At 40.3% G+C, this 13011-nt stretch overlaps 1 protein-coding gene across 13 annotated transcripts in view; it reads right to left on the bottom strand.

Annotated features, from left to right (window-relative positions):
* The window catches only part of CARMIL1 (capping protein regulator and myosin 1 linker 1), a 349638-nt gene that overhangs the window by 112408 nt on the left and 224219 nt on the right, over positions 1–13011 (bottom strand). For all 13 annotated transcript variants that reach the window (XM_054557000.2, XM_054557001.2, XM_054557007.2 and 10 more), the window contains 1 exon segment: positions 12774–12843. In XM_054557000.2, coding sequence (XP_054412975.2) covers positions 12774–12843 — 70 coding nt within the window.

Genomic DNA, 13011 nt, shown 5'->3' with positions numbered 1-13011 from the left:
ATCACTGAAAAAAAGTTAAAATATTATTAAATTTTGGTGTTCCTTTATAGAGCTACTATTTCCAGTTTTTAATATTCCTTTGCATTATTTATGATTACTTTAGTCACTACACAAGTTTTAAGAAAAACAATACAGGGCCATAAATGTCGTATTTCCTTAAACTCAGCTGGAAGTCTACATTCAGGCATTGATTTCACTATTTTCAAAATACAAACCTACAACAGCTCCTCTCCTCACTTATCTACTTTTTTTTTTTTTTAATTTTTTTTTTTTTAATTTTTTTTTTCTTTTATTGTAATTATTATTATTATTATTATTATACTTTAGGTTTTATGGTACATGTGCCCAATGTGCAGTAAGTTACATATGTATACATGTGCCATGCTGGTGCACTGCACCCACCAACTCGTCATCTAGCATTAGGTATATCTCCCAATGTTATCCCTCCCCCCTCCCCCCAACCCACAACAGTCCCTGAAGTGTGATGTTCCCCTTCCTGTGTCCATGTGTTCTCATTGTTCAATTCCCACCTATGAGTGAGAATATGCGGTGTTTGGTTTTTTGTTCTTGCGATAGTTTACTGAGAATGATGATTTCCAATTTCATCCATGTCCCTACAAAGGACATGAACTCATCATTTCTTATGGCTGCATAGTATTCCATGGTGTAGATGTGCCACATTTTCTTAATCCAGTCTATCATTGTTGGACATTTGGGTTGGTTCCAAGTCTTTGCTATTGTGAATAATGCCGCAATAAACATACGTGTGCATGTGTCTTTATAGCAGCATGATTTATAGTCCTTTGGGTATATACCCAGTAATGGAATGGCTGGGTCGAATGGAATTTCTAGTTCTAGATCCCTGAGGAATCGCCACACTGACTTCCACAAGGGTTGAACTAGTTTACAGTCCCACCAACAGTGTAAAAGTGTTCCTATTTCTCCACATCCTCTCCAGCACCTGTTGTTTCCTGACTTTTTAATGATTGCCATTCTAACTGGTGTGAGATGGTATCTCATTGTGGTTTTGATTTGCATTTCTCTGATGGCCAGTGATGGTGAGCATTTTTTCATGTGTCTTTTGGCTGCATAAATGTCTTCTTTTGAGAAGTGTCTGTTCATGTCCTTCGCCCACTTTTTGATGGGGTTGTTTGTTTTTTTCTTGTAAATTTGTTGGAGTTCATTGTAGATTCTGGATATTAGCCCTTTGTCAGATGAGTAGGTTGCGAAAATTTTCTCCCATTTTGTAGGTTGCCTGTTCACTCTGATGGTAGTTTCCTTTGCTGTGCAGAAGCTCTTTAGTTTAATTAGATCCCATTTGTCAATTTTGGCTTTTGTTGCCATTGCTTTTGGTGTTTTAGACATGAAGTCCTTGCCCATGCCTATGTCCTGAATGGTATTGCCTAGGTTTTCTTCTAGGGTTTTTATGGTTTTAGGTCTAACATTTAAGTCTTTAATCCATCTTGAATTGATTTTTGTATAAGGTGTAAGGAAGGGATCCAGTTTCAGCTTTCTACATATGGCTAGCCAGTTTTCCCAGCACCATTTATTAAATAGGGAATCCTTTCCCCATTTCTTGTTTTTCTCAGGTTTGTCAAAGATCAGATGGTTGTAGATATGTGGCATTATTTCTGACGGCTCTGTTCTGTTCCATTGATCTGTATCTCTGTTTTGGTACCAGTACCATGCTGTTTTGGTTACTGTAGCCTTGTAGTATAGTTTGAAGTCAGGTAGCGTGATGCCTCCAGCTTTGTTCTTTTGGCTTAGGATTGACTTGGCGATGCGGGCTCTTTTTTGGTTCCATATGAACTTTAAAGTAGTTTTTTCCAATTCTGTGAAGAAAGTCATTGGTAGCTTGATGGGGATGGCATTGAATCTGTAAATTACCTTGGGAAGGATGGCCATTTTCATGATATTGATTCTTCCTACCCATGAGCATGGAATGTTCTTCCATTTGTTTGTATCCTCTTTTATTTCCTTGAGCAGTGGTTTGTAGTTCTCCTTGAAGAGGTCTTTCACATCCCTTGTAAGTTGGATTCCTAGGTATTTTATTCTCTTTGAAGCAATTGTGAATGGGAGTTCACTCATGATTTGGCTCTCTGTTTGTCTGTTATTGATGTATAAGAATGCTTGTGATTTTTGCACATTGATTTTGTATCCTGAGACTTTGCTGAAGTTGCTTATCAGCTTAAGGAGATTTTGGGCTGAGACAATGGGGTTTTCTAGATATACTATCATGTCATCTGCAAACAGGGACAATTTGACTTCCTCTTTTCCTAATTGAATACCCTTGATTTCCTTCTCCTGCCTAATTGCCCTGGCCAGAACTTCCAACACTATGTTGAATAGAAGTGGCGAGAGAGGGCATCCCTGTCTTGTGCCAGTTTTCAAAGGGAATGCTTTCAGTTTTTGCCCATTCAGTATGATATTGGCTGTGGGTTTGTCATAAATAGCTCTTATTATTTTGAGATACGTCCCATCAATTCCTAATTTATTGAGAGTTTTTAGCATGAAGGGTTGTTGAATTTTGTCAAAGGCCTTTTCTGCATCTATTGAGATAATCATGTGGTTTTTGTCTTTGGTTCTGTTTATATGCTGGATTACATTTATTGATTTGCGTATATTGAACCAGCCTTGCATCCCAGGGATGAAGCCCACTTGATCATGGTGGATAAGCTTTTTGATGTGCTGCTGGATTCTGTTTGCCAGTATTTTATTGAGGATTTTTGCATCAATGTTCATCAAGGATATTGGTCTAAAATTCTCTTTTTTTGTTGTGTCTCTGCCAGGCTTTGGTATCAGGATGATGCTGGCCTCATAAAATGAGTTAGGGAGGATTCCCTCTTTTTCTATTGATTGGAATAGTTTCAGAAGGAATGGTACCAGCTCCTCCTTGTACCTCTGGTAGAATTCAGCTGTGAACCCATCTGGTCCTGGACTTTTTTTGGTTGGTAAGCTATTGATTATTGCCATAATTTCAGCTCCTGTTATTGGTCTATTCAGAGATTGAACTTCTTCTTGGTTTAGTCTTGGGAGGGTGTATGTGTTGAGGAATTTATCCATTTCTTCTAGATTTTCTAGTTTATTTGCATAGAGGTGTTTGTAATATTCTCTGATGGTAGTTTGTATTTCTGTGGGATCGGTGGTGATATCCCCTTTATCATTTTTTATTGCATCTATTTGATTCTTCTCTCTTTTTTTCTTTATTAATCTTGCTAGCGGTCTATCAATTTTGTTGATCCTTTCAAAAAACCAGCTCCTGGATTCATTTATTTTTTGAAGGGTTTTTTGTGTCTCTATTTCCTTCAGTTCTGCTCTGATTTTAGTTATTTCTTGCCTTCTGCTAGCTTTTGAATGTGTTTGCTCTTGCTTTTCTAGTTCTTTTAATTGTGATGTTAGGGTGTCAATTTTGGATCTTTCCTGCTTTCTCTTGTGGGCATTTAGTGCTATAAATTTCCCTCTACACACTGCTTTGAATGCATCCCAGAGATTCTGGTATGTTGTGTCTTGGTTCTCGTTCGTTTCAAAGAACATCTTTATTTCTGCCTTCATTTCGTTATGTACCCAGTAGTCATTCAGGAGCAGGTTGTTCAGTTTCCACGTAGTTGAGCGGTTTTGAGTGAGATTCTTAATCCTGAGTTCTAGCTTGATTGCACTGTGATCTGAGAGACAGTTTGTTACATTTTCTGTTCTTTTACATTTATTGAGGAGAGCTTTACTTCCAAGGATATGGTCAATTTTGGAATAGGTGTGGTGTGGTGCTGAAAAAAATGTATATTCTGTTGATTTGGGGTGGAGAGTTCTGTAGATGTCTATTAGGTCTGCTTGGTGCAGAGCTGAGTTCAATTCCTGGGTATCCTTGTTGACTTTCTGTCTCGTTGATCTGTCTAATGTTGACAGTGGGGTGTTAAAGTCTCCCATTATTAATGTGTGGGAGTCTAAGTCTCTTTGTAGGTCACTCAGGACTTGCTTTATGAATCTGGGTGCTCCTGTATTGGGTGCATATATATTTAGGATAGTTAGCTCTTCTTGTTGAATTAATCCCTTTACCATTATGTAATGGCCTTCTTTGTCTCTTTTGATCTTTGTTGGTTTAAAGTCTGTTTTATCAGAGACTAGGATTGCAACCCCTGCCTTTTTTTGTTTTCCATTTGCTTGGTAGATCTTCCTCCATCCTTTTATTTTGAGCCTATGTGTGTCTCTGCACGTGAGATGGGTTTCCTGAATACAGCACACTGATGGGTCTTGAGTCTTTATCCAATTTGCCAGTCTGTGTCTTTTAATTGGACCATTTAGTCCATTTACATTTAAAGTTAATATTGTTATGTGTGAATTTGATCCTGTCATTATGATGTTAGCTCGATGTTTTGCTCGTTAGTTGATGCAGTCTCTTCCTAGTCTCAATGGTCTTTACATTTCGGTATGATTTTGCAGTGGCTGGTACCGGTTGTGCCTTTCCATGTTTAGCGCTTCCTTCAAGAGCTCTTTTAGGGCAGGCCTGATGGTGACAAAATCTCTCAGCATTTGCTTGTCTGTAAAGTATTTTATTTCTCCTTCACTTATGAAGCTTAGTTTGGCAGGATATGAAATTCTGGGTTGAAAATTCTTTTCTTTAAGAATGTTGAATATTGGCCCCCACTCTCTTCTGGCTTGTAGGGTTTCTGCCGAGAGATCCGCTGTTAGTCTGATGGGCTTCCCTTTGATGGTAACCCGTCCTTTCTCTCTGGCTGCCCTTAACATTTTTTCCTTCATTTCAACTTTGGTGAATCTGACAATTATGTGTCTTGGAGTTGCTCTTCTCGAAGAGTATCTTTGTGGCGTTCTCTGTATTTCCTGAATCTGAATGTTGGCCTGCCTTGCTAGATTGGGGAAGTTCTCCTGGATAATATCCTGCAGAGTGTTTTCCAACTTGTTTCCATTCTCCCCATCACTTTCAGGTACACCAATCAGACGTAGATTTGGTCTTTTCACATAGTCCCACATTTCTTGGAGGCTTTGCTCATTTCTTTTTATTCTTTTTTCTCTAAACTTCCCCTCTCGCTTCATTTCATTCATTTCATCTTCCAGGGCTGATACCCTTTCTTCCATTTGATCGCATCGGCTCCTGAGGCTTCTGCATTCTTCACGTAGTTCTCGAGCCTTGGTTTTCAGCTCCATCAGCTCCTTTAAGCACTTCTCTGTATTGGTTATTCTAGTTATACATTCTTCTAAATTTTTTTCAAAGTTTTCAACTTCTTTGCCTTTGGATTGAATATCCTCCCGTAGCTCGGAGTAATTTGATCGTCTGAAGCCTTCTTCTCTCAGCTCGTCAAAGTCATTCTCCATCCAGCTTTGTTCCGTTGCTGGTGAGGAACTGCGTTCCTTTGGAGGAGGAGAGGTACTCTGGTTTTTAGAGTTTCCAGTTTTTCTGCTCTGTTTTTTCCCCATCTTTGTGGTTTTATCTACTTTTGGTCTTTGATGATGGTGATGTACAGATGGGTTTTTGGTGTGGATGTCCTTTCTGTTAGTTTTCCTTCTAACAGACAGAACCCTCAGCTGCAGGTCTGTTGGAGTACCTGGCCGGCCGTGTGAGGTGTCAGTCTGCCCCTGCTGGGGGGTGCCTCCCAGTGAGGCTGATCGGGGGTCAGGGGTCAGGGACCCACTTGAGGAGGCAGTCAGCCTGTTCTCAGATCTCCAGCTGCGTGCTGGGAGAACCACTGCTCTCCTCACAGCTGTCAGACAGGGACATTTAAGTCTGCAGAGGTTACTGCTGTCTTTTTGTTTGTCTGTGCCCTGCCCCCAGAGGTGGAGCCTACAGAGGCAGGCAGGCCTCCTTGAGCTGTGGTGGGCTCCACCCAGTTCAAGCTTCCAGGCTGCTTTGTTTACCTAAGCGAGCCTGGGCAATGGCGGGCGCCCCTCCCCCAGCCTCGCTGCCGACTTGCTGCTTGATCTCAGACTGCTGTGCTAGCAATCAGCGAGACTCCGTGGGCGTAGGACCCTCTGAGCCAGGTGCGGGCTATACTCTCCTGGGGCACCGTTTCCTAAGCCCGTCGGAAAAGCACAGTATTCGGGTGGGAGTGGCCCGATTTTCCAGGTGCCGTCTGTCACCTCTGGAAGGGGAACTCCCTGACCCCTTGCGCTTCCCGAGTGAGGCAATGCCTCGCCCCTGCTTCGGCTGGCGCACGGTGCGCTCACCCACTGACCTGCGCCCACTGTCTGGCACTCCCTAGTGAGACGAACACGGTACCTCAGATGGAAATGCAGAAATCACCCGTCTTCTGCGTCGCTCGCGCTGGGAGCTGTAGACCGGAGCTGTTCCTATTCGGCCATCTTGGCTCCTCCCCCCCATAATGTCCACTTTCTAGCAGGATTTGATGCCAAATAACAATCTAGTACCTAAGAAGGATGTATATAAACACAGTTGTTTTCTTTTTTTGTTTGTTTGTTTGTTTGAGACAGAGTCACTGTCTCCCAGGCTGGAGTGCAATGGCACGATCTCGACTGCAACCTCTACCTCCCAGGTTCAAGCGATTCTCCTGTCTCAGGGTCCCAAGTAGCTGGGATTACAGGCGTGCACTACCATGCCTAGCTAATTTTTGTATTTTTAGTAGAGACGGGTTTCACCATGTTAGCCAGGCTGGTCCTGAACTCCTGACCTTAAGTGATCTGCCTGCCTTGGCCTCCCAAAGTGCTGGGATGACAGGCATGAGCCATCATGCCCAGGCAAATACAGTCATTTTCAAGGTGCAAATAGTCGCAGATATTCATTGCTTTTATATATGCATCCTGTCGCGTGAAACATTTGCAATTCTGCATGCCGTATCTGGCCTGACAGGGAAGTGATAGGTGAGGGGCACTACAATGATGCTTGCCTCAAGGTTGGTTGAATGACTATCAAATGGAATGAAACTGTCTCAAAAGCTTGTATTCAATTGCTGCAAAACTCATTACAAATGTCAGTATTTGGTGCTCTTTTTTCTACTCATCATGAATTGCAATAAACTGTAGGATCATCTTCAGAAAAGCTTCCACTTAAAGAAACTAACTCCCACACCCAGGCCTACAACTAAGCCACAGCTATAATTAATTGCCCTTTGCATCTTCTCTGAAGTATTAGAGACTTTTGTCTCTCATTTGGAAGGAGACTGTTTGAAGAATTTAGTCCCAGCATTTACCAACTCTTCTCTTAATGTATAACTATGAAGTTATAAGATTTTTAAACATACAAGAATGCACATGGCCAGGCATAGGAGCTCATACCTGTAATCCCAGCACTTTGAGAGGCTGAGGTAGGTGGATTACTTGAGGTCAGGAGTTCGAGACCAGCCTGGCCAACATGGTAAAACCCCATCTCTACTAATAATATAAAAATTAGCCAGACACAGTGGCATATGTCTGTAATCCCAGCTACTCATAAGGCTGAGGCAGGAGAATAGCTTGAACCCCGGAGGTGCAGGTTGCAGTGAGCCAAGATTGCACAACTGCACTCCAGCCTTGATGACAGAGCAAAACTTCATCTCAATTTAAAAAAAAAGAGAGAATGAAAGATCCATTGCCTCTCTTCAGATACTTGGGTACATGGGAATACTACTCATGAATGCCACTATCACTACTGCCATAGAAATGGTTTTGAAGCTCTTCAGAACTAACCTAGAGGCCAATGGAACACACACATTTCTCTGAACATCTGTACTGACACTAAATCCTTACCCTTTGAGAATGAATAAGGATCAGCCACAGGCCATTCTGAAGCTAATCTGGCCATGAAGTATAACACTGTCTTGCATCAAAAAATCAGGTTTCAAGAAGAATTTGTCTCACCATAAGCTGATGAGAGTAATCCTTCTTGAAAGATGTAAAATAGCTTTGAAGGCAATTCCCAAAAATGTTTTGGTAAAGACTGAATATTTATAAAGCTTCTAAATAAAAATTCTTAGAAGGGCAATACTGACCTATGATGTCAATTCTGACATTCCAAATAAAGCTCCTCCATCTCAAATCTTTTACTCCCCAGATGATGGCTCACATATGCTGGGCTGGCGTAGTGACGTCGTACCAGACGCTAGCCCTGGAAACTATTATTTCCATTCAATAGATGAGCAACAAAGGCTGAAAGAAGGTGAGTCACCTAATAAGCTAAGCAACTGAGCCAGGTTTCAAAGAGGGCCTTTTGATTCCAAAGTGCTCACCCTTGGCTCACTCTTTTGCCTCCCATAACTACTTTGAGTCATTTTCATATACAAAAGAGACTCCTTTTCAGTACTAAAAGACCAAGGGAAAGAAAGAGAGGTGATGATATAATTAATGCAAAATGCCTTAAGGAACACAGAAGTTTTTTCCTATAAGTATGGAAGTTATCCGAAAATGTAAGGTTAATTTCAGTGCTTATTACCTTAGCTATCACAGATCCAAAAGAATAGAGACCAACATTTTAGATTTAATTTTCCAAATAACGATGATGTTTGTATTGTAAGTAAGCAACTCCATAAGTTCTAAATACCCACAGGGAACTTTTTTTTTAATAGCATGAAGTGTAAGTCTCCTCTCTCATTCAAATTGAGTGTAAAATGCCTATTTCAGGGGAATAAAGAATACCCTGAGAACTACAAGCCAACTTATTAGGAAAGGTGAGAATGAACAGTAAAGGAACCGGCATATGGCAAAATCAAAAATAATTTGCTTAAGTTATTCTAAGCTCCGTGTCCAAACACTTTTATTTCCTACTTTAAGACTGTTTTCCCCTTTCCTCCCAATAATCTCAACTACCATCTTTTACAATCATTTATCCTCTATAACACTCATACTAATCTGATTATAAAATCAATCACTGGATTTATTCCCCCTACCAGGAGAAGAAATAAATCTGGATCAAAAATTCTATATAGTAGAGGTTTTATATTAAAATTAATCACCTAGTTATAAATATAAGATGACATCAAGGTATCTCACAATAGCTTCTGTTTCCCTGGCTGAGGTGGACTTGTATTAGAGGTACCCACAGGATGCGTTGAGTTCTTACGGAGCCCACATCAGAAACTGCAGGAAAACACCCCCACCCCCCAACCCCCCACCGGCCCCAAGCACGATGATCAACACCTGCCAGCCGAATGCTCTGGACCTTGACTCATCCTAGGTCTGCCAGCCCCTCATCCTGAGTAAGTCATCCTCAGAAAAATAACCTCCCAAGATGACAATGGTATCAAGGAGAAATTTCATTTCTCACCACCTTTTGGATTTTAAGACTAGATTTATCTGATCATCAGGGAAAGTCAAGGGCTGAAGCTGCTATGATTTCAACTGGTATGCTAACAGCGGAGAGGGTTTGTTGCTAAATAGAGAACAGGCAGAAAGAAAATATAAATATTCATGATTTTAAACTTCCATGATAGTAAGAGCTTCTTTCTAAGAGGATTACATAAACTCTGCAATATCAAACACAGATGATTAAAGACTCAAACAGTTAACACTCAAAGTGTCAAGCATTCCAGCATGAATTATATTGGAAATCCAAACACTTTTGGGGGGAGATTTATTATATCATGAAGATAAGCAAACTGAAACCTACTTAAATGTGGACATCTAGGCCTAAGAAACAAAATGTGATAAAACACTATAACATAGTTTAGAAAAACAATTTTGTGTTTTGCCAACTTTCATGCATCAACATAACACATGACTTTATAAATGTGGTCACCAGTACTGTGATTCAAGTTATAAGTGGGGAGAACATGGTACTACAATACTTTCAAGACTTCCCCATATCGGCAGTATCAATTTATCATATAATGCATAAGTGAAAGGCCAAAATGTAGTTGGAATTATCATAATAATACTGTTCAATCCCATCATCAGAGATTAACCATTTGACCTGAATTCCTGCCTTTGTTAAAAAGATTATTAAGTCTACTAGCAATTAAGTTGAACTTCATGAAACTGCCAATAGTCTGCAATTTTTGACATGCAAAATATCAGTTTTATAGGGTTCATCTACTATAACTATCTGAAAGTTATTTCCAATAGATCATAAAGGAGTTTAAGGAACAAGGTATATAGCAATCTTTGGCAACATGGCCCCTATCAATTTATTTGAGAAGAAAATGCCTAACCATACTTAGTAGTCTAATAATTATCACAGTCAATATTACTATTAGCAAAAGAGAATGAGGACAGAGTATTTGCAGCATGGATCTGCCATTGGTGAGTTATATTATTTCCACTTCTTTCGACCTCAGTTTACCTATAATTAAGGAACCAGATGATCACTTATACCCATCCCAGCTTTATCACAGAACTGAATAAAAGATGTTAGACTGCTGGCAGTCACGATATTTAATCAGGATTGTAAAACCACATTAGAAGTTATCGCTAATTTAGTAGTTTGATCTGGTAGAGCAGTAAAGTTTACACCAACTTACCAACTTTTTTTTTTTGTTTTTTTTTATTTGAGATAGAGTCTAGCTGTCACCCAGGCTGGACTGCATTGGTACAATCTCAGCTCACTGCAACCTCCGCCCCCCAGGTTCAAGCAGTTCTCTGCCTCAGCCTCCTGAGTAGCTGGGATTACAGGCACCCGCCACCACACCCAGCTAATTTTTGTATTTTTAGTAGAGACAGGGTCACCATCTTGGCCAGGCTGGTCTTGAACTCTTGACCTCGTGATCCACCTGCCTAGGCCTCCCAAAGTGCTGGGATTACAGGCATTGACTGCGCCCAGCCTGGTGTTTTTTTTGTTGTTGTTTTTTTGTTCGTTTGTTTGACAGAATAACCTATTCCACCCCCTTCATCTCTCACTCCTCCCCCAATTAAAAATAAAATTACTATTGGCATGCCCTTCAGTAAAGTGCTGGTAAACAAATAATTAATTAATATTACCAGATTTGGTTTCTACTTTATAGTCTGTTTTTATAAATGAAAGATCATTAACTTGCATATGAAAATTCCACAACGCAAGGTTAGTTTTTTAGGGTTCTATTGCTTGGGTTTTTTTTTTTTTTTTTTTTTATAATATGTCTTTTTGTATTGTTTTTTGCTTTTCTTTTTTCAAAACAACAAGACTGTTAAATCACATAACTGGTGTTCACTCCAGCTTGAAACTAATGAAAAATACTACACTAACAATTTATATGGTACAAATTCAGACTTGTCCATTTCTAGAATTTTCATAGAGGCAAACCATTAATCTTATTCAATATTTAGTATTGGCTTGGTGCCTGACATTTTGCTAGGAGATAGGGGAAATACAAAATATAGTATGACATAAATACTGCCCTCCAGAAAGTTACATCCAAGCATACAGGAGTTAATTTAATATCTGTGCAAGGTACTATTAGCGATTTAGTGTCCAAGTGCATGCTATTATCATTAAGTGCTAAACAATTAGAAAAGATCAAGATCACAAAGGGCTGAAGCAGGCAGGGAAGAAACTTGGCAGACAGACAGGAAAACAGCAAGAGCAAATAACTTTTCTGCGCACCAGATACCCTAAGAAGCACTTTTCAAAAAGAGCTCCTTTAAACTTCCTAACAACCCATTGGGAGAGTTACTATTATCTCCATTTTGCAGGCACAGAAATTGAGATTTAGTGATATTAACCAATTCATCCAGGATTGCATAGCCTAGGAAGCTGATGCACGCATGCAGGAGACTGCACGTGAGTTAATTCCTCAAAGAGAGGGAGGTCTTGGGGAAGGGAAGGAAGAGGGACATGGGAGGAGTGCTGGGGAAGAGAGAACAGTGAGTGTAAAGTCCCGGGAATAGGAATGAGGAGACTTCCATCTCCATTCCTGGGAAGAAGTGATAAAGCTTGACATGTTAAGTCAGGCTCTGAACAAGCCATATAATTTGTATCCGGGTATTTTCTTACTAGTCACACAAAGTAAAAGTTTCAACATAGTAGAAGTTTAGGTGCCCTGTAAAACATAGACACTTTAGGCCGGGCGCGGTGGCTCACGACTGTAATCCCAGCACTTTGAGAGGCTGAGGCGGGCGGATCACGAGGTCAGGAAATCGAGACCATCCTGGCTAACACAGTGAAACCCCTGGCTAACACAGTGAAACCCCGTCTCTACTAAAAATGCAAAAAAAATTAGCCGGGCGTGGTGGCGGGCGCCTGTAGTCCCAGCTGCTCGGGAGGCTGAGGCAGGAGAATGGCGTGAACCCAGGAGGCAGAGCTTGCAGTGAGCCGAAATCGTGCCACTGTACTCCAGCCTGAGCGACAGAGCAAAACTCCATCTCAAAAAAAGAAGAAAAAAAAAACAAACATATATATATATATAGACACTTTAGTCTCAATTCTTCTTATGAGCTCTTTGATAGGAAGTGTTTGAAATTGCTATACTTTCTAGAGGTATGTTAATTTTCTTGTTTTAAATCAAGATATTAAAAAGTAAAATTAATAAGACAGCCATTCTCTTTCACGCTCTACAAAATCCAAGTTAGGTTTTACACATTTGTCCCTTGCAACAAATGCTGCATGTTTCATTTTCATGATGGCAAAGCAAGTCTATGGTTTTATATCTCAAGGCTTCATCATAAAATACTCAGCCATCCGGCACCAAGAATGGAACAACAACAAAACCCAAGTCATTAAAAACATACTTGAAAGCTTTCTAAATGATGTTCTGTGGCTGTCTGTAGATGAAACTTGCAAAATACAGAATGTTAGAAACTTGTATAATTTATTTTTCTGCTTCATTTACACCCTGTGGAATCACAGTATCACATTTTATCCAGGAAAAAGGCAAAGCGGTTGAGGCTATTATCTATTCCAGTATACAATCTAAGGGTGTTCTTACCTCACAGTTGCTGAGATCCAGAGAAACCCCTTTCAAGTTATGATTACAAGCCAGGCCCAATAACAGTGCTCTGAGGGGAGGAAACACACATATTAGATACACATTCCACACATTGCCCAAAACAAAAAATGTAAGCACACTGAATAAAGCCCAGAGAAAGAAGACTGCCTTTTCTGAATCACAGGTCAAGCACCAAGCACCCTCTTACTTTTTAAAATGCCAACTGCATTTCTGCCTC

This window comes from Pongo abelii, chromosome 5 (assembly GCF_028885655.2).
Source record: "Pongo abelii isolate AG06213 chromosome 5, NHGRI_mPonAbe1-v2.0_pri, whole genome shotgun sequence".
In the NCBI taxonomy this organism is placed as follows: domain Eukaryota; kingdom Metazoa; phylum Chordata; class Mammalia; order Primates; family Hominidae; genus Pongo; species Pongo abelii.
This window is presented reverse-complemented; position numbering and strand designations above follow the sequence as displayed.